The following is a 25,638-nucleotide window of genomic DNA, read 5'->3' as shown; positions in this document are numbered from 1 at the left end:
GCAGATCGGTGGGAAAGACAGATACGAAAAATGCACAAGAAATACAACAAAACAATATAAACAATCTAAAATAGCAAAATCACCCAATATCCATCAATCACTTTTATAAGTTGTAATCATGCTCCCATTACAGACATGATCCACATCATTCCATCTCCCACTGGGAAGCCAAGTTAACTCTCTTCTACCTTGGAGAAAGCTCTCCCTCAAACCAATCACCCATCTGCCTTTCCTGGACATAGCCAGGATTCAGCCGTCTGGGAAAATCCGGATGTATGGCAACCCATGTTGCAAGTGTTAAAAAAAGCTCAACACTTTTTGAAATATGGCAGCCCTAGTCATAACCAACTTGCTTTGGAAGCAACTCTGCACTTTCCTTGTCCTTCCATGTTCTGCTGTGGCAGAAAACTGTTACTACAACCACCACCTTTCCTGGTTGGCTTTTCTGGAGTTGGTTTGAGCCTCTGAATGCTTCTTGAAGCTTCAGAATTAGACATATCAGAGCTTTCCATTTGGCCTGTGTCTATAACCCTGTCGCTTTCTGAACAAATACCTTGTTTCCCTGACTCCCCTCCAGGAAAAAAAAGATGAAAGGGAAACTTTACACAGCTGATCAATAAAGCCAGCTCCCCATCACCAGCAGAGGCAGGCATCAGCCATGAAATAAAATGGACCTTGGTTTTCTTTTCCCCCTTTCCCCTACTTTTCAGAGCTCATTAATGAGATGGCTTCCATCATCGAAAGTGGGGGAAAGAGAGGCGGGTGGCTTTATTTTTTAATGACCGTGTCATATTTATCTCTCCCCATTGTGGTAAAATGAAAAGTAAAATAAAATAAGCACTTGCAGTTTGACATATAGTTATTAAGCTTGTAACAATAAATCATGGTGTTGAGGAAGCTCTGGAATTTCTTCTGCTTTTTTTCCAGGGGTAGCCCTCTTATTTTTCTCCCTCCCCTACACCACCTCTATCTGCGTATATTTGGTCCAAGTTATGCAAATAGTCAAATGGGATGCGGGTGGCGCTGTGGGTTAAACCACAGAGCCTAGGGCTTGCTGATCAGAAGGTCGATGGTTCAAATCTGTGACAGGGTGAGCTCCCGTTGCTCGGTCCCTGCTCCTGCCAACCTAGCAGTTTGAAAGCACGAAGTGCAAGTAGATAAATAGGTACCACTCCGGCGGGAAAGTAAACGGCATTTCCATGCGCTGCTCTGGTTCGCCAGAAGCGGCTTAGTCATGCTGGCCACATGACCTGGAAGCTGTACTCCGGCTCCCTCGGCCAATAAAGCAAGATGAGCGTCACAACCCCAGAGTCAGCCGTGACTGGACCTAATGGTCAGGGGTCCCTTTACCTTTACGCAAATAGTCATAATTTCATTTTGCCCAAGCATTTCTGAAATACAGGCAGCCCCTCATTTATGCAGGGGTTACGTTCCAAGCAGTGCTATTTTCCTAGAAAAAGAGGTGCTGGAACACACCATGGACACCTCCCTCTTTCTCTTACATTGGCAATGGCACCCACCTGAGAGATGCCGGAACTGAATTCCCGTGAGTTTCCCCTGGGGAAAAAGCCCTGGTTCTGAGATACCGCACTTGTCGGTGAAATCACATATAATTGAAACCCCCTGAAAAAGCCTGCAAAACCCCAGTTCCATCCCCGCTCTGCCCTGCCCCCACCTCACCCTGTTCTGCCATTTTAGCAATGTTTCAGTGATGTCTTTATGATGTTTCCAGGTGACTTCCAGGTTCAGCGCAATGCGGGTATACAAGGTCGCACACATATTGAACACACATAAACAGGGGGCTGCCTGTGGCATTTAGAAGGGGCATTTAGAAGGGGACAGAGAGAGAGACAGAATGTTTGATTGGATCAATGCACGTTACTAGCTTTGGAACCAACACATGAGTCAGATATGACATTAATGTGCTCTGTGCGTGGGAGTGGGGAGACAGGGGTCCCATCTGCACTATACATTTAAAGTAGTATCATACCACTTCAGACTGTTATTGCTCTCCCCAAAGAATCCCAGGAGCTGCACTTTCTTAAGGGTGCTGAGAGCTATTAGGAGACCCCTCTGTTCCCCTCACAGAGCTGCAGTTCCCAGAGTCCCCTGCTTTGAGGGATTGATTATTAAACTACTTGGGGAATTGTAGCTATGTCAGAGGAATAAGGGTCCCCTAACAGTTCCCAGCACCCTTCAAATAGTTGGGCTTTCACATTACTGCATTGCTTTGCTACGTTTTTAAAGTCCACAGAGGAACATTGGAAGTTGCCTTATACCAAGTCAGATATTGGTCCATCTAGCTTAATATTGGCTATAATGCTTGGAAGTGGCTCTCTAGCATTTCAGACAGGGATTTCTCCCAGCCCTCACTTCAAGTTGTGGTGGATCTAACTGGCCTTGCTCCTTTGGATTATTTCTTGAATGGAATGTTTTCATCCTCCATCCTCTTAGAATGCCTATCAGTTTTTATTGGCTGCCATTGTTTCTGGTACCACCTACTGTTGCCCTTCACCTTACCACACCCAGTTGAGCACCAACCTCCATCTAGACCAGCACTGTTTATACCACCTGGATGTGGTTCTCCAGGGCCTCTGGCCACGGGGTCTTTGCTCGCCCTGCTATCTGACTTTTTTTAGTCTCCGGTCCCAGTGTTTGGACCTGGCACATTCTGAATGCTGAGCACGTGTTCTGTTGCTGATCTATTGCTTCACCTCCTTCAGTTGCTCTTCCTTTACGTCTGCATGAAGGACATTTTTTTCCCTCCCCCACCTCCTTCCTCCAAAAGTTTCAACCTGAAGAGATGAGTGTTGTGACAGCAAGACAAATTCATAGAATTACACCCACGGTGGTGAATTTACCTCCTCCAGCCGCTAACACTGGGTTCCTTGGCAGTTCCTCACTCGTATATGTCAAGCTTCTCCTCACACTTGATTAACCCACACAGTTATGGGCCAGCACATACCTCATTGACAAGACAAAGTAAAGTTTAATTGCTGTTATTTTCATGATGAATGAAGTGTTTCCTGTGTGAGCTTCACCAAGTTAGATGATACAGCCATCAAATCGGGACTGGAGAGAAAATGAAATATGAGAGTGACTTTCAGCTGAGATCATCGATCTGCATCTTCCAGAATAGTCTCTCCCCCCCACCCACCCATCTCCTGTCTTGGACAAATTGAGGCACCATTAGTATAACTTGAAATCCGTGGGTATCTCTCAACCTCTTCTGACAGAAAGGGCTGACAGGTGTGAAAAATCTGCCAAATTGCTCATATTTTGGATTTATACTGTTAGGAAATAAAATTATAATGGTATTCTGGAAAATTAAGCTTTTTGAAATTAAACACTTAATTTTATTCTGTTATTAAATTTATAAGATCTTTCATATTCTTTAGGCACCACAGAGGATAAATAAGATAAAATTTAACAATGAAGACCACACTCACATAATTCAGATGACAGGAACATAATAAGAAGAAGACAAAAGTAGAATTGTGCAATATGCAGTAAAAAATTGAGCAGTTTGTGCAAACATTCTTAGCAGATGATATCAAGGATTGCATAGACCAAGGGTTGTCAGCCTTGTCTCTACCACCCACTGGTGGGCGTTTCAGGATTCTAGGTGGGCGGTAGAGGGTTCTACGGCACAAGCTGAATCCTCCTTCCATCGAGCACTGGTGGGAGGTAATGAAATTTTACCATGAAGGAAGATGCATTAGTGGGCGGTAGGTATAAAAAGGTTGACTACCCCTAGCATAGACAATTAGACAAATTCATGGAGGACAAGGCTGTCAATGGCTACTAACCCTAAGTCAATGTTCTACTTTCATGGTCAAAGGCAGCAATGCTTTTAAGCTGCTGGAAACCACAGGAGGGGAGGTTTCTCTTGTGCTTGAGTCCTTCTTGCAGTCTCCCCATTGGGGCATCTGGGTGGCAACTGTGAGAACAGGATGCTGGACTAGATGGACCTTTAGCCAGAACCAGCAGCCCAGGCTCTTCAGATGTTCACAGATAGCAAAGCACGACTAAGAAAGCCCTTTCCCTGGCTGACACCCACCTCACCTGTTTATAGCCCTTTTGCACAGAAATGTTGATATGATTCACCATGATGTTGTTGCTGTTGCCGTTATCATTTTATCTTATCAAAAAATAACCTCAAAGTGGTTTACATCAAAACGAAACGTCTGCAAATCACGCACACAAAATTAAATATAAAACACAGAAAGACTTTTTAAAAAGTTAACATTATTATTTCATTGGGAGAATGTATTCATTTATAATTTGCTTAATACCAAAACAGACTCTTAAGTTCTCTACAGAATGCAATAAATAGTTAAAACTGAAAGCATACACATCTACACCTGCTTGTCCCTCTCACCAGTACCCCTGCCATTCACCCCACATTAACCATCTAGAGCTTTGCCTTCTCACTCCATGCAACTGCTAAGTTTGCTTTTCTGAAGCCACTTCTGTTCTGCAGCCCTGCTCTGCACCACCTTCACCTCATGTCCATTCCTCCTCCTCCTCCCTCCTCCTACCACCAGCATGGTAATGTGCTGCATCTCCCTCCTCCCATACACTGCAACTGCTAAGCACCTCCAGGTAAGATCATCCCCCTATTGTGGTCCCTCCCCCTACCTGGCCTGATCACCTTGGCAACGCCTCCCCAGGTGGGATTGGGCAACTGGCTGAGGTAGGCGGAGACCTCCAGGTATCCCACCTGGGGAAGGCGAAGCCAAGCCTGTGCTAATGGTGCTGCATAGGGTCCAGGGGGCTGCGTGCAACCATGAAGCCACCATCTCCTCCTATTCTGCATATCCTTCAATGTCTCTGCTTTCATCTTTACCCCGTGCCTACGCCGTCTATTCCCTCTTTGGGGGACACTCTGCTTTTCACCTTCAGCCCTTTCCTCCTCTCCTCTTCCATCCTTTTCTCCCTTATACACAGACCAATCCCATTTCCCTGCCACATTCTCCTCCCTATTCTGTAGTCCTCTTTGCATGCACACCCCATGAAGATTTATGTGACTGTAGCTTTCAGATGAATGCAGTCTTAAGAGGAAGCCCACAAGTTAGTTTGCCCAGTTAGAGAAGATTCCATTCTTTTGATGGATATTGCACATACATGAGTGTTTGTTTGGTCTTCTAAATTACTACATTGAATCTACACATGAGGAAGCTGAGAAATGGGAGACGTTTTAAGTACAGTGAGAAGGGAAGAAGGCTAGAGGGGGGAAATTCGTTTTTAACAATGGCAGGGGTTTGAGTAAAGTTGGGATGGAAAGACATTGAGAGGAAAATAGAACTTTTAAACAATAGCAGAGTTTTGAGTAAAGCTGGGATGGGGAAACATTTGCGTGGGAGTTGTTCCATTTGGAGTTTTTGTTCTTAACGTTGAACAAACAAAGAGAAATTGCAGAGATAACACAGAAACCAACAAGCACAAAATATTTTCCCCCAACACCCTTCTCCATGTTCTTAAATCTGCCACCTCCCCCATATCATAGCCACTGCTGTTGTGCATCTTGCCCTCTCTTTTGACTCCCCCACCTTGATTTCGTGCAAATCCAGGATTATGATGGGACACTACAAATCTTCCAATGGGGGCTGCACAGTGGTAGCATTACATTTTTACGTATATAAAAGGAGAAATAAAATAAATAAACAACAGCAGCAAAATTAAATCATGATAATTTACTGCTATTCATGTTTCATTTTGCATATCCAGATGATATTAAAGGGATACCCCTTGGACCATCTCTTCCAAACTGCCATCAAGCATATAACTACCTTCAGTTACAACCATTTTTATGAGCTGTCACATTTAAAAACAAATAAACAAAGCAATTTGTAATATTTATGATCCCACACTATAACCCTAGTGTATTTTCTTTTGGTTTTTTTATGTCTTTACTGTAGGTTGGAAATTAAATCCAGTGGTGGGTGCTGTCTATAGTCCAGAATTCTATGCAGGTAAGCAGATACCATGCATTTTGTGGGTGTTTTGGAACAGCTTCACCCCAAATAGTGATTTTCTTGCATTCCATAATATCTATTAATACACTTGGGAAGTTGAGTTTCAGTCTTGCTAAGTATATAATTGGCATGCATTTTATTTGCTTAAGAAAGGGAAATGGTACACTGAGGAGTGCAGCCAACTAAGCTTTAGTCAGAGCAATTCCACTGAGATTAATAAGCACAATTAAATCATTAATTTCAATAGGTCTACTCATATGACTCTGCTCATTGTTGTCCGGATCTTAGTAACACGTGGTTTATCTTTGTTCATGACACTGGCTACACACAGGGAGGGGAAAAAAGTATTTGATCCCCTGCTAAATTTGCCTGTTTGCCCTCTGACGAAGAAATGACCAGTCCATAATTTTAATGGTAGGTTTATTGTAGCTGTGAAAGACAGAATAACAACAGGAAAAGCCCCAGAAACCCAGAAGACAAAAGTCAGAGATTAATGTGGTTTTCCTGTTGTTATTCTGTCTCTCACAGCTACAATAAACCTACCATTAAAATTATGGGCTGGTCATTTCTTCTTCAGAGGGCAAAGGTGCAAATTTAGCAGGGGATCAAATACCCCCCCTCACTGTACAGTCCATTCCAGTACTCCGTTCGACATCTAAAACGTTCGGAAACCAAAGCTTGGCTTCTGATTGGCTGCAGGAAGTCCTGTCAGATGTCTGGCTTCCAAAACAACGTTAGAAAACTGGAACACTCACTTCCGGGTTTCGATTGTTTGGGAGCCAATTTGTTTGGGAGCCGAGGCGTTTGAGATCCAAGATATGACTGTATTTGGAAGATTAAGAGCTGCACATTACTGAAGACAGAAGGCTAGTGTCAAAAAGAAGCATCCCTGTGTCACATTTTCCCTGGTCCCTCCACAATGTTTAGTAGTCCTTTGTGCATAGATTAGGGGTGGGGGTGTCATGCCAAGTTGTGTGAGAATATGCCCCTCTCAAGGCCATGGCCCCTCTCCCCAGGACATACCCCTCTGGTGTTTTTGCCTGACTGAAATGAATCCTTGAACTCTGATAGTGCCTGTTGCTTGTCCAAGATGAGGGATAAAGTGTGTGGTTGTATGTAGAAACGATCTACCTTACCTGTACCAAAGGCACAATTTGCATGTGTTGCTCCACCTGCTTTTGCCTCTGGCCACTCCCACCACTGGCACGTTATCCTTGTTCAGAACTGAACGTGGCCTTCAGGCTGATCATCAGATTGTACATTTCCCTGTGCTTCATACCACATCACTGCCTGTTACTGATGGGGACAAGGAAATGTCTCCCAACAAGGACTACAAGTTTGGGCAAATAATTCAAGACAGGGATGACATTTTCCAGGGCAGGTTTTTGTCCCTGGCAACGTGGAGTTGTGCCTGCCAATTATAATTCATTCCAGAGCTTACATGAGGCTTCACTCTATCCTTCAAGAATTGTTGAGGAATGTAATTGCGTGTCGAGGTCCAAAGGGCCACCCCAATAACTCACACATCACACAGAATTTTTTGTTTAAGGTTTTTGGCATAATTTTGGCCACAACTTTATTAAAATACAAAAATGTGAGTGGTTGCTTAGGCATTGGTTGCGACTGTCTGCCCCCACCATGGGGGACAGACTGACATTCCACACGATGCGAAAGTCAGAAAAGGGGAATACACTTGGGGGTAGCGACGGAGCAGGGAACCTGCCCTCAGCCCTCCCCAAATGCAACCAGGAGCTCATTGCTATGGCCCGAGCCCCCTTGACAGAGTGGACAAGCAATAGTTAGCCCCCGATTCCTTTAACAGAATCTCTTGCAGCAGCAGCATTAGAGGGGCAGGCACAGCCAATCCATGCCCCTCAACCAACCAAACCATAAACCAATGCCTAACCGCAACCTTACAAGTTGTGACGATTTGCTATGCAGTAGGCAAAAACCAAATGGCCCCAGCCAATCAGCCAGATGGACAAAATTCCTACCGGGCCCCTGCCCCAAGAGCAGACAACCCCATGACAGGCATAGCAAGGTCAAAGCGAACAACCCTAATTCTAGGGAGGGGGGGATGGGCAATCCGATGCATGGGTGAAAAGAGGAAGCCCTAGCCTCGTGCAAGGAGTTTTAGCATTTCTGGCTGTCAGTCAACAAATGGCAACATTAACTTCTTCCCAACAACAAGGGAAGCCCCAATTGCATCAGTGGCCAATGGTCAATTAGCCCACCCCCAACTTTGGAGTGTCCTAGTGGCCCCCACCGCAACACGTGCTCTCCATGAAGGAGAACACGCTTAGTCAGAAGTCAGAAATGCCCCATTAGGTCCAACCCAACCCACGATGGCAGAAGCAATCCCACCCTCCTCCAGTAAGGAACTATCCAATGCACTCAAGTATTTAATTCATTGTGGTGAATCATTTCATTTCTTTAAATTTCCTACCCCTCTCCAATGCTACATGCTGTTTGGGTAAAAGGAAACAGCATATGGTCTGTCATCTGTTTGTCTACCTGCAGGTTGGAGCAGTACTAGCATTGCTTTTCTCAACTTGGGTCCCCAGGTGTTCTTGAACTATAACTCCCACAATCCCTAACCACCGACCATGCTGGTTAGCATGTCCAAAAAGCAGCACCTTGGGTAGAGCTGGGAAGCAGGAAGTTGGCTCAGACCTGACCTCAGTAGTGCTCCCAAGGGCACTTTTTTTGCTTTCCCCAGTATAAGTAGGGTTGCCGTATTTCAAAAAGTAAAAAAAAAGGGGGGGCACAGCTTTTGGAGCTATTTCTGCTGCTTTTTCCACCACCTTGTCATACATCAGGATTTCCCCGACATTTTGCCAATTGCAAAATGCCCCTCTGCAAAATGCCTATTTTTACACCCAAAACCAGGAAATCGGGAATTTTCCTGACGTATGGCAAGCCTAAGTATGTGAGCAAATCAGCAAAATTCTGTGTTTCGGGATATTGTTCAGGTGAATGCTAGACCCATCCTCCAGCCTTTACACAAGGGTGTGTATGTCCCATAGGTGTGTGTGTGTGTATGTACATGCACATGGGGATGTCTCATTATGCACAGAGGACATAGCACCCCTCCTTGCCAAAGGAGTCTTCTCAAATATTAAAGTATTCCCTTCATGCTGCCATCAATGGGCATTTAGCTAGTAAATAAATTGTAGCAATTGTCTTTGTTAGTATAAAAACAAATCTACTCAACATATAGTTGTATAGTTCCATTAAAAAACCAACCTGAGCTTCAGTTCACACATAGTTGTGCACAGACATGATGCTTTATGTCTTTAGCTTGCTTTAGCTATGGAGGTCTGGGCCCAATCAAAGGCTCATGTATGTATATATGTATGTATGTCCCTTGGGTGGAATATATAAATGTAAGAAAATAAAGTAAACCCTACATGGAGAAGGGTCTGGGATGGTCTGTGTGAAGGAGCCTGAAGATGGAGTCCAGTGGAAGGTCTGGGGGATTGGACAAGAGATTACAAAAAAAGGCAATACAATATCCATCTTCAAATACCTAAATGGCTGTCAGATAGATGATGGAGCAGATCTGGTTTGTTGTTGTTGGTCTGGAGGCTAGGGATTGAACAATGGGTGTAAATTCCAAGAAATTGGCTTCTGTCGAACCTTTGGGAAGAGCATCTGTTCAACTGTGAAACAGCCTGCCTCTGAAGGAGCCGGTCTCCTCTTTATTAGAGGCTTTTGAGCGAATGCTGGATGACCAGCTGCACTATATGTTTAATGCAGTATCATACCATTTTAAACAGTTATGCCTTCTCCAAAGAATCCTGGGAACTGAGAGTTCCTTGGGGAGAGGAATTGACTGGTAAACCACTCTCAGAACTGTAGCTCTGTGAGAAGAACGGGGGGCCTCTGCTTCAGTAGTATGTCGTCAGATCATAAGAAAAGTCCTGCCAGATCCGAACTTATGTCCATCTTGTTCCCACACAAGAGATAGATGGATGCAGCTATTTCTGGTCTTCGTTACTTTTGTATTTTTTTACCCATTCTGTTCTGTTTCTGCATTAATATGAGGTGTTTTTGTTTGCTTCTTAAAGCATCCAAGTATTTAAATTCATATATTAATATGGCTTTAACAGCATGTGGATGTCTTCTCAGAAGTACAATTTGTGTTGCTGTTGCTGCTGCTGTTACAATTTATTAGCCACCCTTCACCCTAAGGTCCCAGGGCTGGTTACAATTGAAACACAATAGTACTATTTAAATGCAATAAGATACAGTATTAAAAACAGATTAAAACTGCTTAAAATAATAGAAAAAGTTAGTCCTAAAATTATTATTAATATTATTGATTTATTAAATGGGCACTGTACACTAAAGACATTTTTTTGAAAAAAAATCAAAACTCAAAAATAGCAAATACATTTGAAACAAGACAAAACCCCTGTAAAGATCCAGTTCTCCAGCTGGGAAAGCTTTTCTAGAAAATTGATTCTAGAAAGTGCAGATAGTAGGCCAATATTATTGGCCTACCCTTTTGCGCCAGACAGTTTGGGACATGAAGGAAGACTGGAGCAATATCTTGTTTTGTCATACATCTGTCTTCAGCTCTAGATAACAGTGTTGCTGTAACTTTAATCAAATTTACTATGTACCCACCTTAGTCAAACAGAGCCCATCCTGAACAGATAAATCAGAGACCTTGGTCACTTGATAGAAATGGCTTTGGGTTAATGACAAATATCATAATATGCCCATAGTATAATCATCGATTTTTTTTCTCTCAAGCTTCTGTTGAATTAACTGTCCAGTTTCTAATTGCCTTCAAAGAGTAGGCCACAAAGAGTTCACATATTTTGAACATTAAAATCAATACTTTCAATCTCTCTAGAAGGTAATTTTCTTAATTTACTGGACTTTCCTCTAACATTTATTTTGTCTCTTAATTTAAAAAATGGCAGGTTATTGATTTTGGCATGCAGCCTCATGAAGTTCCCTGGTGAATTTTTATAGTCAAGCCTGGGGTATTTGGCCCTTCTAACGGGAATCTATAGTTACCATTAGAATGGTATTAATTTGGCAGTGCAAATGATAATGTCTGCCCTGCCAATAAAAGATGTAGAGTTTCTTCTGGTGTTCTTCTAATTACTGGTATGGATGCATGCCTTAGATCAGGAGTGGCAAAGCTTCCCCTCCCCCCCCCCTTTTGGTTTGAAGGATGCATTTGCTCTTGGACACAAGCTAGTGGTAGGCAGTGCCAGAGGTGGGCAGAGCAGTGGATGTTAACTGTTATCTTTGCACAGTAGACTACACTCCAGCCATACAAAAGCCAGTGGTTTATACAGTGGTTTATACACCCCCACACCCTACTCACATCTCTTCATTGTCTCCCCAGGCAAGTAAGAGGCATTATCACAGTTCAGTGACCCATTTCAGCCAGCCAAAAACTCTCAAGGAGAGTATAGAGATGAGTGTGGCCTTGATGGAGGAGTAGATAGGTAGCCATGTTGGTCTGCCATAGTCAAAATAAAAAAATTCCTTCCAGTAGCACCTTAAAGACCAACTAAGTTAGTTCTTGGTATGAGCTTTCGTGTGCATGCACACTTCTTCAGATACACTGAAACAGAAGTTGTCGGATCCTTCTATATAGTGAGAAGGTGGGGAGGGGTATTACTCAGAAGGGTGGTGGGAATGGGAGATAGGCAGATAGCTGAGATGAGCCTGTTGACGACTCTTAACGACTGTAATAGGTCTTACAGGAAAAGGCAAGGGGTGAGAAGGTGAGAAATAGCTTAGTCATGTATAGTGAGATAAGAATCCAATGTCTTTGTTCAAACCAGGTCTCTCCATGGTTTTAAGTTTGGTAATGAGTTGTAATTCAACTCATTGATGGAGGAGTAATGAGACAAAGTACAGTGAGAGCACACTCACCCACCCACCCCCCAAAATTGTCAGTTTTGAGGCAACAATAAAGTTGACTTAGACCTAGTTTTGTTTTGTAACTGCACATGAAAATCCCTGTGTTAAATGACCTGTGGAAACACAAGGAACTTGTTCAGGTCACAATGCTCTAGTGGAAATATTAGTATACTCCATTTCCAAAGAAAGAATACGATTTCCAAAGTACATGTTTAAAGTTCCTTTTACAACAATAGACCATCACAGAGCTCTTATCTGTTCTTGGAGTGTGCTATTCAACAGCTCCGGGAAGTGGGTCATGGTTGTTGTTTTTTGTAACTTTATTTATTTAAAATAACAAAGAAACATAAAGCTAGGTCATTATTATTTCCCCTTTTTACATATAGGGAGCTGAGGCTAACATAGTGCCTTCCTTGTTGCTAGAGTATGCCTTGAATCCAAGACTTTTTCAGTGCTATCCCTATGACATGACAGCTACAATATGGTGTGTTGGTTAAAAAGGGTAGGATTAGCATCTGAGATGTAGAATCATAACTGAAGATGACTTCAGGATAAGACTGTGAAATCTCATGAAAGACAGCAATGTGATGGAATGGTTAGATGGTGAGGAAGACGCTGGTTCCTATCACAACTCAGAAAGGACATTTTCTGAGTGACGTTGGAATGGTCACTAATCCTCTGCCCTAACCTTCTCCACATGTCTGTTGTGAGATTGAAATAGAGGAGGAAACCATGTATGTTGCCTTGAACTTCTCCCAGGAAAGGTGGAACATAAAGGTGGGCCACCCTTGGGGTGCTGTGTTTTTTAGGGTGGTCTCACCCATGACTCATGACTGGCCCTCGGAAAGTTGCCTAGAAGGGATTGCTGGCCCTTGGGCTAGAAAAGTTTCACCACCCCTCTTGTAGGGTATTCTGGGAAGTCCCCTATGGCACCCACCTCAGTTCACTCAGTGTGCAGAAAGTGCTGTTGGGCCTCAGAATTGTTCTATGTGAATTGAGTATGCATAATGCACACCCATACACTCCTAGAAATATAGGGAGCTGCCTTATTGGTCCATCTAGCTCAGTATTGTCTATAGTGACTGGCACTGGCTTTCCAAGATTTCTGCCATTGAACATACCCAACTCTCCCTGAAGATGTGGAGGGCTGAACCCAGGACCCTCTGCAGGCAAATCTACTAATGAACTATGATTTTTGCATTAATGACCATAGCTGTATCTTTGCATTTCAGGGAGAGACTTGTAGTAGTGGACAAGCTGTCAAAGTTTATCCTCTTTTGTAGATTCGCCCCCACCCCAGCATTGAGGAACCACTGATAAATTTCCATGAAACCTCAAAGTTTACTGGAACACAGGCTAAAAAAATGCTGCGGTGATGTTAAAAGAACTGTAAAATAATCTTACAGATTTGGTGCAGAGTGGTGTTGAAATAGTTGAGATGGCTTGTTTGATTGATGCCAGGTTGACTGATGACTGTCAACCACAGAGTGCAACATGACAGTAAACATCAAGGTAAAGGAAGTTGTGTTTTAGATCCCAACATTGTCATGTTTAAACAATGTTGCATGGAAAATCCAAAATGCTTCATAGTCAGAGTGAGAAGTCCTCCCCCCCCCCAACTACTAAATGATGAAAAATTTGGCCACTTTGGAAATAAATATGATATATCTTCAAAGAAACTGTTGATTTAAAATATCTTGAATCTTGATAAGTTTTTTTAAGGGCAGAGAAAGAAAGAAAGAAAGAAAGGAGAAGGTTATACAAAGCTGTCAGTCTGGCACTGATGAATGACGAAATCACCCATTTCTCAATTGGCAGTGAAGACACACATCACAAGCCTTTACCGTGTTGTACATCATAACTGCCAACTCATTTCTTTGATTAAATATTCCATCAGTGCAGGCTATAAGGCGGCAAACCTTAACAAGATTCATACAACGCACCTCTTGAATACGCATAACTCACTTCCTTGGAAGGGGAGCACCCTGCTTGTGGAAGAAAATTAGAATGGAGCTCAATTACTCCGTAAGACAAGATCAAGAGACAAAAGTGGGAAGTGCAGAGACCCCCCCCCCAAAAAAAAAAATGCAATGCAAATTTAAGATATAGTTATGTCTTGACAACTCCAAGCTGACAATTAAAGTCAAAAGTGGAGCCACTCAATGTAAATCAACTCCAAAACCTTGAGCATCGTAATAAATGGCAAGGGCTACTTCTGTCTTCCTCCAGCGCCCACAATTATTTGGTAAAAGCAGACTTCTTATTCTCACAGGTTAGGTTGCTGTAAAAGTTCAAAAACTAAGAAATGTTTAATGACATTTCTAAATCCACTCACCTGGGAGTGAGCTCCATTGATTCTAATGGAATTTACATATGAGAAGGCATGTAATTGGGTTGCACAATGAACCACTGGAATTCTTTCAGCATGACAAGGCATCTTTCTTAAGCTCAAGTTGGTTGTTGGAGCTTCTCATATCCAAGTATTGGTATGCTGAACAGAAGCTTCGTGGTGGGTGAGGCAGAGCCTCTGTACTGGCTTCCTGGTATGTGGGTCGCTTTTGCTTACCAGGAGGTATTGGGGTATGGTGGTGGGGAGTTCAATGAGATGCAAATGCACTGAAGTGAGCACCAGATTGGCTCTACCATTGCAATCACAATGCACAGATTCCCCCACTTCCTTGCCCCTTCCCCTCTCCTCCCTGGTAACGCCCACTTGCCAGAAAGCTAGCACAATGGCTCTGCCCCTTACAGCCAGCTGATTCTGCAGCTGATAGAGGTGCAGTCTAGAACGATGTGCAATTGGTCTCTCAAAGTTCTGCACCCTAATTGGGGACAAGAACATTATTTCTCTCTCTTTGGGGGAGGAACTACTTCCTCATTTTTTTCTTGGGGGTGAGAGGCATTTCCCAACAATTCATCAGGTGCTGGACTGAAGATTCACATTCAACAACATTCTCCCACACACCCTTACTCTGTAGTTGTGTTACCCTGACTGTAATGCTAGCTCTTGACTACCATTTCCTAATGTTCCTTTTACACTGCTGCTCTATGGCAGGGGTCAGCAAACTTTTTCAGCAGGGGGCCGGTCCACTGTCCCTCAGACCTTGTGGGGGGCTGGACTATATTTTGAAAAAGAAAAAAGAACGAATTCCTATGCCCCACAAATAACCCAGAGATGCATTTTAAATAAAAGCACACATTCTACTCATGTAAAAACAAACTGATTCCTGGACCGTCTGCGGGTTGGATTTAGAAGGTGATTGGGCTGGATCCAGCCCCTGGGCCTTAGTTTGCCTACCCATGTTCTATGGAACTGGGGCTTTTAGACTGATATGCCAGCATGTTGCCCTAAATTTCATTTATGTCAGTGGGACATGGTGTAACTCACCCTTTACACGCATACCTGCTTCTGTCCCTCCATGAAAATGACAGTAAAGAATTGTATGCTGGTATACTGTCCCAGATTTTGTCCGTTTTCTCCCACAATTTTCATGGTTAAGGAGACTGCAAACAGATTTCTTTCCTGTAACCAAAAACACAGAAATGAGCGCTAAGGTTGTGATATGTTTCATTAGTTTTCCGGAAGTGGCTTCTAAATTGTGCGAAAGCTGTATTCTAATGCAGAAATTAACAATTAGTAAATTGTTGGGGAAATGCAGTAAACTGAATGCCACTTTTATTGCTGTTACTAGTAGAAATGGATGTATAGATTGTCATTTGGAACTCGTCCAATCCAATGCATTTATTTCGTAAGGGGTGTACCCCCATTTGTTTCATTAATTACGAAATTAATGTACATGCCTAGTGCCAATAGAAAGCCAGATGGGTGATTCAATGCAAATTTCTTGAACCAAGGGAAGCTGTAGATCTGGGGACTTCACAGTAAGGTTCTGGCTTTGTTGCAAAATACCCTATACAGATTGGGATCAGGTGACTTTGTTGATCATTGAGTTCCGCAATGCACTCTGTGTGGTGCTGTCCATGAGGTAGGTTCAGAAGCTGCAACTGGTGCAAAATGCAACTGTCTTGACTGTTCAATGGGAGAGGATACAGTGGAACCTCTGGTTACGTACCGCCCCCTTTACGAACGCTTCGGGTAATGAGCTCCACTAACCCGGAAGTAGATGCCCCTTGGTGCGAACTTTGTCCCAGGACGCAAGTGGAAGTTGCGCGCTGGCAGCAGCAGGAGGCAGCATTAGCGAAAGCATGCCTCATGTTAAGAATGGTTTCGGGTTAAGAGCGGACCTCTGGAATGAATTAAGTTTGTAACCAGAGGTACCATTGTACTGCCCAAACATTACCCCACTGTTGGCAGAATTGCACTGCCCGCCACATAGCTACTGGGCTAATTTCAAGATGCTGGATTTAGTGTATAAAGTCTTTGGAATTTTCTCCCATTAAAAGTGGAGCATTCAATGTGGGGATTCCTTAGGGTTCAATTTATCCCCCATGTTGTCTAACATTTACATGAAACCACCGAGTGGGGTCATCTGAAATTTTGGAGTAAGTTGTCAGCAATATGCTGTTGGCACACAGCTCTACTTTTCCTTTACATCTGCAGGTGAGGCAGTAGAAGTGCTGGACCAGTATCTTGCCTTGGTAATAGACTAAATGAGAGCCAGCAAAGTGAAGCTCAGTCCAGATAAGACTGAGGCACTATCAGTGGATGGTTCCCTAGACCGGATGGATGGGAGGTTGCCTGCTCTTAATGAGGTTACCATCCCTCTGAAGGAGGGGTTACATAGCTTGGGAATACTCCTGGATCCTTTGCTGTCACTTGAAGCTCAGGTGGCCTCAGTGGCTTCGGCTGGTGGTCCAGCTGCACTTCTATAAAGATAGGGATACCATAACTTCTGTTATTTATGCTCCGGTAACCTATAGGTTAGATTACTGCAACACATTATACATAGGCCTGTCTCTGAAGACAGTTCAGAAAATGTATTTATATCCTTCCTCTCCCCCAAGCTGCAATCCCAGGTGACTTATAACATAATAAAAACATTATTGTAAAATACATTTAAAAGCAGCTGTCAGGGGTTCAGAGACAGAGGCACAGGTGAGGGGGGAGACGGAGAGCGAGGGGGAAGAATCCCAGGACAGTGAGGAAGAGGATGACAATGACTTGAGGTCTTCCATGAGTCTCTCAAGTGAATCGGAGGATTCCCAGAAGGAAGCGCCCCTAGTCAGGCCAAGGGGGGTCACAGGGGGAACCTGCCAGGAGCAGGGAAGCAGCAGGGAAACCCCGAGTAGGAGTGGGAGATCGGGACCGGCTTCCCAGCAGGAACGAAGTGAAGAGAGAGGAGTTCCCAGCGTGACACACGGAGCGGAGCAGGATGGAGACAGGGGAAGGAGATCAGGGCAGGACGTCCTGCCGGAAGAGGCGGAGAGTAGTACAGGGAGTAGTGTAAGTGTCAAGAGGAAGGTCAGGGGTAGCGAACGTGCGCCAAGTTCAAATGTGGAGGCGCGCGGAAATGGAGAGAGCCCGGAGGAGGAGCCTGGCCCCAAAGCACGAAGGAGGGGGGAACAGGCATCTGAGGGATCCGCTTCAGGAGAGAGCAGGAGGGAAGGAACCCAGGGGGGCAGAAAGACCCTGCGGAAAAGGAAAGACAGGAAGAGGTGGACTAGCACAAGCCTCTTAAGCTGGTATAGGGGCGGGACCGATTCAGAGGGGACTTCAAATGTCTAGCCTAAGAGACGCGGGGCTGCGCACCCCGGTTGTGAAACCGATAATGGACTGCAATAAACAGCCTTGTATATAAGAAGAGCCTGGCGTTGGTCTTTTGTGAGCTGAGACCTGAGGCAGCCCTGACAGCAGCAATTACAATACAGTTAGCCCCAGCAGCAACCCAGTGACCAGCATCCCCTGTTCCTTAGATTTCAAAGGGTGCCTGAATAGGAAGGTCTTGACCTGCCAGCAGAAGGATAGCAAAGAGGGAGCCAATCTTAGTGCTATTGGGAACAAATTGCACAATATGACAGCAGCCACAGAAAAGGCTCTCTCTTGTGTCACCACCAACCATGCTTCTAATAAAGAAAAGGTGCTCACCTGGGGAATTTCTCACCCAAGCAGGTTAATATAGTGAAATGTGATATTTCTGGTAGTCTGGGCCCAAGCCATATAGGGCTTTGAGTTGTGCCTGGAAATAGACTGGTAACCAGCGAAGTTGTTTTAACAAGGGAGTAATACGTTCCCTGTAACTGACCCCAGTCAGCAGTCTGGTCTACAGGTTTCCACTTAAACTTTGCCCTATCCAAGTCACTAGATCCTTGGTAGCATCACCTCCATGATTGTTTCCTCCCTTCCCCCTGAGGGCTGCTCTCAAGTCTGAACAGTAATTGCACAGTTGTTGGCAATATGATTAATACATGTAGAGCATTGTTGTACAGTTGCTCAGTGCCCTGTATTCCCTCAGCAGATTAGTACCTTAACACCAATTATTTGAGAGATCCACTGGGAGGGACAAGCTTAGCTAAAGGACTTTGATACTTGAAATATCTTTGGGAATGTGGCTAATGCTTTGCAAGGCTATGCATTGGATCAGGTTCGTGATTTGCAGCAGTTCAAGAACTGAGGAACACGATATGCCATGTTGCATGACGCAGCTCTGTCAGGGAATGGTGAATTTTAATGCTCCCCCATGAAAATCCATCAAGGCATTCCTCATGACATACATGCGTGAGACTGCACCTTAATAGCATGCAAACAGCCCTGTTGGATCAGGCCAAAGCCCCATCTAGTCCAAAGTTCTGTTCTCACGGTGGACAACCCACATACTTAATGGCAATCCTATGTATAGGTGGATCATCCACTCGTGATCCCCAGTGCCTAGCGTTCAGAGGCAAGCTGCCAAAGATATTGAAGGTTTTATATATAGCCATCAAGACACGTAGCCACCACCACAGTCATTTAGGTATCCTGGTCTCAAGCTGCCTAAGGCTTTGTGCACCAGGACCAGCTTCTTGAACTCTGACTGATAGCTAACTGGCAGCAGCAGTGGCATAGCATGACATCAGTATCCTTTCCCAATGAACAGTCAAGATGCTGAATTTTGCAGTACCTGCGGTTTCTGGGCCAACTTCAGGGGCAGCCCCACTTTGCCATACTCCTGTTTTACTGAAAGAGCTGTTAAAAGGCACTCCTTGCCACTGAGGTTACCTAGAGAGAGTGACACAGGAGCACCCTGCTGTCTTGGAACCTGCTCCTTCCAGGGAAGTACGACCCTGAAGAAGGTGATGTAGACATTATTTCCCCTACAAAACACACAGGCTAACGGTATGATAAATAGTGTTCGATTAACCCTGACCTAGATCTAAATGTATAACCAATTAACTAATTTTAATTTCTCAAAATAATAACAGCTGTTGGCATTTTTCTTTGAATAATCCTTGTTTAGCTTCCATAATAGTGTACATTTTAATGAAAAACTCATTAGAATGTAACATAGAGCATAATTAATTCTGGGTGATTCTTTCTATGTAAATAGCTGCTGCAGATGCCGGATTCCATTTTCTGCTGGCTTTATTAATTTTTCATACACCAATATTTCAGCTGTAATGGGTTGTAACAGCTCCTCAGAAGTTTTAGGAATGCATTAACTATCATCAGAGTTGTTACTCTAGCTGGGGTTTTTTTTTACCATTTGTATGATAATACTTCAACACTACGTTATTAGTGTTTTGTTTTGTTTTTTTTAAAAAATGGCAACAGCTTTATTTTTTAAAAAAGGTTTTGAAACATCTATATATAATTAACATAAGTAATATTAAACAATATCGGGTTAATTTGTATGTATTTAGAAAGCAACTTAATCCATTTTGCTAACAGCATCCTGGAATAAATTTGCTAAGGGTGGGATGGGTTGGAAACGAAGAAACAGACTTTTTTATTGTAAGAAAAAAGAAGCTACAAGAGAAGAAACAAACTAAACAACAAATGAGAGAAATAACTATGTTTGAAATATAATAATATTCTGTAAACCGTAATAGATTGTGTTCTGGTATTGCGATCTGGTATTCTTCATTTCAAACATCACCTCATCTGAAAACTTCCTAGGTTTAGGTAGACCACTTTTCAGAAAGAAGGGACAGAACCTCAGACCCAGTGGCTAAATGTGGCCCTCCAAGACTCCTCTTCTGGCCCTCAAGACACTTCCCAAATCACATCCCTCATCATTCCTGGATTGCATCCTGCTTGGGTGTTTTCGCCAGAGTTGTCTTTACATTTTGATAATGCTTCCTTGCTTCAGGCAGACAATTCACCCTGTGTTCTGTATGCCCACCATGCACCCAACTATCTCTGTTCCTGATGATCCCCCTGCCTCCAGAGAAGTATTATCGGCACAAGAACATAGCTTTACATCAGCCTTCTAAGGGACTGTTTACCTCTTCCTCAGATGGCCCCTCTCCGTCCCCAAGACTTTCATTCTCCCTGAGAGCAGGGAACTTAAACGTCATGTGAGTGGGACACACTTATACCATCCCTGAAGGCCTCAAACCTCCAGCATCTCTGCTTCCCTTAGCTTTTTCAGGTCTGCTACTTTGGCCTCAAAGGGAACATTGCAAGGGAGCCAGGAACTCATTGCACATTGGGCAAAACCATGACTTCTATCCAAAAGGGAGATAGTTTATATATGTATATGACATTGCAAAACACAGGAAAGTCCCACACAGCCCTTCTGGCTTCCTGTCTGCATAATTGTTTTTGTAGTTTACATTTGAACTCCAATCATGCTTCTTGCTTTCCTAGATGGAGGGTAGAGAAGGATGTATGAGTAAATTAGCATTTGTTGCCCCCCTACACTTTTGCCCCTGGACCCGCCTACCACTGGCACATTGCCCTCAGAAGGAAAATGTTCCACATCCCTGCCTTAAGGCCTAGCTGCCATTCTTTCAGCCTCAGTTGCCCATCTGTATCACAGGGGTAAAATCCCATCTATTTGGCAGGACTGTTATGAGAATCACTGAGCGAATGTGCATGAAGTGCTTGGAACAGTGGAAACGGGATATACAAATGCAAAAGTACCATTAAAAAAATGTCCCTTGATTAATTGGATGTCCAATATCACCTAGTGAGCAATTAGTTACATCTTGTCACCCTGGCGTCTTTACCATTAAGGTAGTTAATGAGGATATTTTTCTCATTAACCATTTCAGTGGCAAATGTGTGGATGAAATGGGGATTCTGATCAACACCTTTGCACATTCAATGAGTGAGGAGGTATGGGATTGTTGTGGCATGCTTAGCCCTAACCTACACACATTCATTGGAACATTTAAAGAGCCACTGCATAGGCAGCTATAAATACAGAGAGTTCCCTCTGTGTGATTGGGAAACCATTGTAAAATAGTATTCCAGAGAACTTAGAGCCTAACTGCATGTTACCTAGAAGCATCACTTGCAATCACATCATGTTTACCTTTCTTTTTAACACTGGCAAAAAAAAAATCCCTCTGAGAGTTTTCCCCCTGACCATTACCCATTAATAATAATAATAATAATAATAATAATAATAATAATAATAATATATTTATACCCCGCCCATCTGGCTGGGTTTCCCCAGCCACTCTGGGCAGCTTCCAACAAAACACTAAAATTAATAAGAGAAGAAAGCACATTTGAAAATTATCTAAGGGGAGAGAGCAAAGCAGTGACATTTGCATGGGTTGGATATAAGGGTTTTGCTGTGCTTATCTTACTTTCAATATGGCCATGAGGTGTTTGTGAGTCTTCTTTCTTACATTCTAACAAATCAGTTCACACTCTGCAGCCTTCCTTAGTGCCCACATTTCAGTTAAAATCCAGGAGAAGACATCATGAGATGACTCGTCTCATGGGACTTTTTCAGATCTGGAAGTGTGGGCAGTCAAGGAGGCTGCAGAGTGCCGAAGGAATGTTTGATGGAAAGAAAAGTGTACACACTGTCCTTGGCCATCTCATAATGATAAAGTATGCTCAAAATCTGCATCCCTTGAAATTCTAAAGAAATTTCCAAGTGCCTAGAGAATGAGGCAGAAAATAAGAAGGCTCATTTGCAGAGGAAGAAGCCCTTTGAGAAACTGGAGGACATGGTTTTAACACAGCTCTATTTCCCCCTTTAATGTCTATTAATTATAATGGGTATACTCTGAGTATGAGTAACAATTGATACATCCCACAGTTTTTTTTATCTATTGGCAACAATGGCTGTGTTCCACCGTCACTATTGGAGGCAGTATGCCTCTGAGTGGCAATTGTTGGAAATCACAAGTAAGGAGGGTGCTATTGTGCTCAGATTCTGCTTGCAGCCTTCCCATTGAGGCCACTATGGAAGAAGATGCTGGACCACATAGGCCTTTGGCCTAAACCAGCATCCAAACTCTTATTTCGTTCTTGTATAGTCAAAGGAGGTGTGGGGAAAGGGTTAACCTTAAGAGCTGTGTAAAAATATGAGTATAGTTGAATAAATTGGGGGTGAGTGTAGCAGCATGATTGGTGTATGGGCGCAAATACATTTTTAGCTATCCTGTAAGGTGTAGAGAATCATAGGATTAATAACACAGAGCAAACTGGGGTGAAAAGGAAGATGGTATCTTGGGTAGAGTGAACATTTTATGCAGTGATAAGAAAAGGGTCTAAAATCCCCCCATTTGTCTAATACTTAAAGGTATACAAGTCCTTTGTGTTCAGTTATCTTAACACTGGAGGCAACTGAACTACATGTTAAAGTCCACAAAATGTATTGCTCATCCTTTCTAAATGAGAGCTCACAGAAGCAAACAACCCCTTCCCTTCAAAATACTTTCCACTCTGAAAAATAAGCCACCATACTTGGTCATTGGATGGAATAAACATTAGTCTGGACCACTGCAACCTTTTTTTTTTGGGGGGGGGAGAATTGATAAACATCAGCCTAGATGTGGAAAGAGTTTGAGAAAGAGAGAGAGAGAGCAAGTGGCCACTTTTACTACTCAGGGCGGTGCACCTGTCCTGGCCTCCCAATGTGAAATTAATATATATTTTGCATTGGGATGGTTGGAGTGTCAAATTGTCAGTATGTAATGCAGGCTGCAGCCCCAGTCAGTGCTAAGTGAAAGCCATTTACTCGTTTACTTGTTGCACTGGTGGGACATAGTTGCACAAGGGAAATGGTGGATTATACAGCCAGAAACAGCTATTTCGCAAAAGGTTGTTGTGCAGTGGGTTACACAACAAGAATCAGCTATTGTGCATCAAGCCTCCGCTAGCATAACCTTTGTTGCACAACCTTTAAACGTCATCCGTTAGTGCAAGGGCTCTTGTGCCAGTAGGCAGAGAATGCTGGATATGGTCACATGTCTACTCAGAAGTAAGTCCCATTCACTTCAGTGTGGCTTACTCCCAGGTAAGTGGGGGGGTAGGATTGAAGCTTTAGTGTACCTGGAAAAGTTTTGGTGGTGGTGGTGGTTCTTTTCAGCCAAACGCAATGCACTTTTCATAGCCTCATCATGTTGGTTTTTTTTTTCTTTCAACTTAACTAATTTAGCTTGAGTGTTCCCAAACTCAGACCGTGCTCTCTTTTCTTCCTCTTTCTTTCTCTCTCTCTCTTTCTCTCTCTCTCTCTCTTTCATAGGCAGGGTGCTGCTGTGCCAGGCAAACCAAGAGGGATCTCCCATGTACAGTGCCCCCAGTTCACTAGTATACACGTCCACAAGTAAGCCAGTCATTGCAGCTCTTTTCTTTTTTGCTTTGCCTGTGAAATGTCAATTTCAGCCCCTTAATATCTCACAAAGTTGAAATGTGATATACAGAGAGAAGTGATGCAAATGTTTGGCTGCTGATCTGTTTGTCATGGGATAAGCTTAAGAAATTAACTTTTGTTGTTGTTGCTGCTGTTTTCAACCATCCGAAAGTGGTTTTACTTTTATTTAATTGGCTAGTTAATTTATGTGCTGCTTCATATTTCAGCAGGAATCTCTAAGCAGTTTACAAGTGCCAACAAAAAGGAAGCAATGTAAGAAACAGAATGCAAAGTCCACATTCAAAACCATATTAGTAGTAGTAGTAGTAGTAGTAGTATATACCGCTTAAAGCCATAATAGGCTTCTAATTACACCAGTTACACAAAATACTATTACTACTGCTACTGTTGTACTAATAATCATAATTCCACATTTAAACTAACAAAACTACTCAAACAATTAACAATTGATTAATCAAATAATTTGAGTTAATTTAATGTACATTGCTCTAATCAAAATGAAGTCCGCTTCAAGATCACGAGAGGGGGGCAATAATTTCTCCAACATCTTCAGAGTAGGGGGGTGGTTGGGGGCTACCACTTCCCTCAGTTTTTTGAGGATGCTATCACCCCATTTCTCTTTTGGGGGGTGAAAAAACTTTCAAGCTAGGGACTTGCATTTCTCACTGCAATATATGGCTCTCTCCAATGCCCCCCATGTTTCTGGAATGATGTAATGTAGCGTCATTCCCAGGCCACTCCAGAAAGCGCAGCCAGCTGCATCCCACTAGGAACAAGATGCTTGGTGGCAATTGCCAGATCTGGGATTTTGGTGCAATGTGATCAGTACAGTGATGACACGCCCCCCCCCTTTTCATCTAATTTAGATGATGATGCTAAACTAGTGTCTGAGATTGGTAATGGACTGTATCAATAACATCATTCCTGACAAGAAAGAGGTGCTTTTGGTGTGTGGCTTGTCTGACTCTGGGAATGGTGTGTTGATGGTTCTGAGTAGGGCTGCACTGCCCCCCCCAGCTAGGATCAGGACAGTCATGAACTATTGTGGCTGCCCTTCAAGACATTTTAAAAAACCACACACCATAAGTATGAGCCACGGTAGCCAAGCTAATTACCTGGACTTCTATCTAACATTGCTGGGTGGCTGTAAAGAATTTGCTTTTCTCTGAATTTCAGTTCTCCGAAGAAATCGAGTGCGCAGAAATGTTTGTTCGGGGAAAGTGCCCATAAAAATGCATATACTAATTTTAAAAAATAGCTTTATTGTAGGGAAATGTCCTTGCGAAATGGGTGTATTAGGGGAAATGCTCTCTAAAATTCTATCGGATTTTCAAGAGGACTATTTTTGTACACAAAATTCACAAACTGGTGAAGAAATGCAGCATATTGGATTTAAGCAGTGGTGGCTTGTGAACAAGAGAACTAATGGGGTGGAGAGCAGGGAGCCCAAAAGTAGGGGGCGCCAGAACCAGTGACAAACAGGGCCATCCTCTTCCTTTCTAAGTTATACAAAGGGCAACACTGAGACTGAAGAAGAGTAAACTGACAGACAGGGTCACACTCCCCTGCACTGGTCATAAGGAAGAAGGCAGCCAGCTGGGGCTGGCTAAGAACAGACTGTGATTGGTGGGGCAATACCCCATTTGCCGTAATAGACCAGTCTTCACTAAATTTAAATTTGGAAAATTGAGAAACTAATAAAAACTGAAATTGACAGAGTCATACATCTGTCCCCTAGTTGATAGAGTAAAGGCTTCCACACAAGAATATGTTACTCAGGCCTATTACTGTTGTTTCCTGCGGCACAATTCAATATTCTAAAAAGTGGGGAAGGGTAGATGGAGAAGATGCAAAATCTTCTAAATCCTATCTCACGGTGCTCCAGTTCTTTCCATAATTGTCTGAGAAAACTTCCATCAGTTTCTGTAATTAAACTAATGGTCTAAATGAATTTCCAGATCACTAGCTATTCATTCCGATATGTCATTACACTGAGCTCAATTAATAGAAAGTCAGTTTACAGCCCATTGTGTCCAAAAATGCTATTCCAT

General features: G+C 43.2%; 1 protein-coding gene across 35 annotated transcripts in view; it reads left to right on the top strand.

Moving 5' to 3' along the window:
* RBFOX1 (RNA binding fox-1 homolog 1) overlaps positions 1–25,638 on the top strand; it is a 1,477,709-nt gene that overhangs the window by 1,368,469 nt on the left and 83,602 nt on the right. For 29 of the 35 annotated variants that reach the window (XM_082199142.1, XM_082199117.1, XM_082199122.1 and 26 more), the window contains 2 exons: positions 5,922–5,975; positions 23,459–23,539. In XM_082199142.1, the coding sequence (XP_082055268.1) occupies positions 5,922–5,975; positions 23,459–23,539 (135 nt within the window). The remainder of the gene's footprint in view (positions 1–5,921; positions 5,976–23,458; positions 23,540–25,638) is intronic. The other 6 variants (XM_082199144.1, XM_082199130.1, XM_082199129.1 and 3 more) reach the window with 1 other exon arrangement.

The sequence above is a fragment of the Podarcis vaucheri genome (assembly GCF_965113315.1).
Source record: "Podarcis vaucheri genome assembly, chromosome: 14".
Lineage (NCBI taxonomy): Eukaryota > Metazoa > Chordata > Lepidosauria > Squamata > Lacertidae > Podarcis > Podarcis vaucheri.
This window is presented reverse-complemented; position numbering and strand designations above follow the sequence as displayed.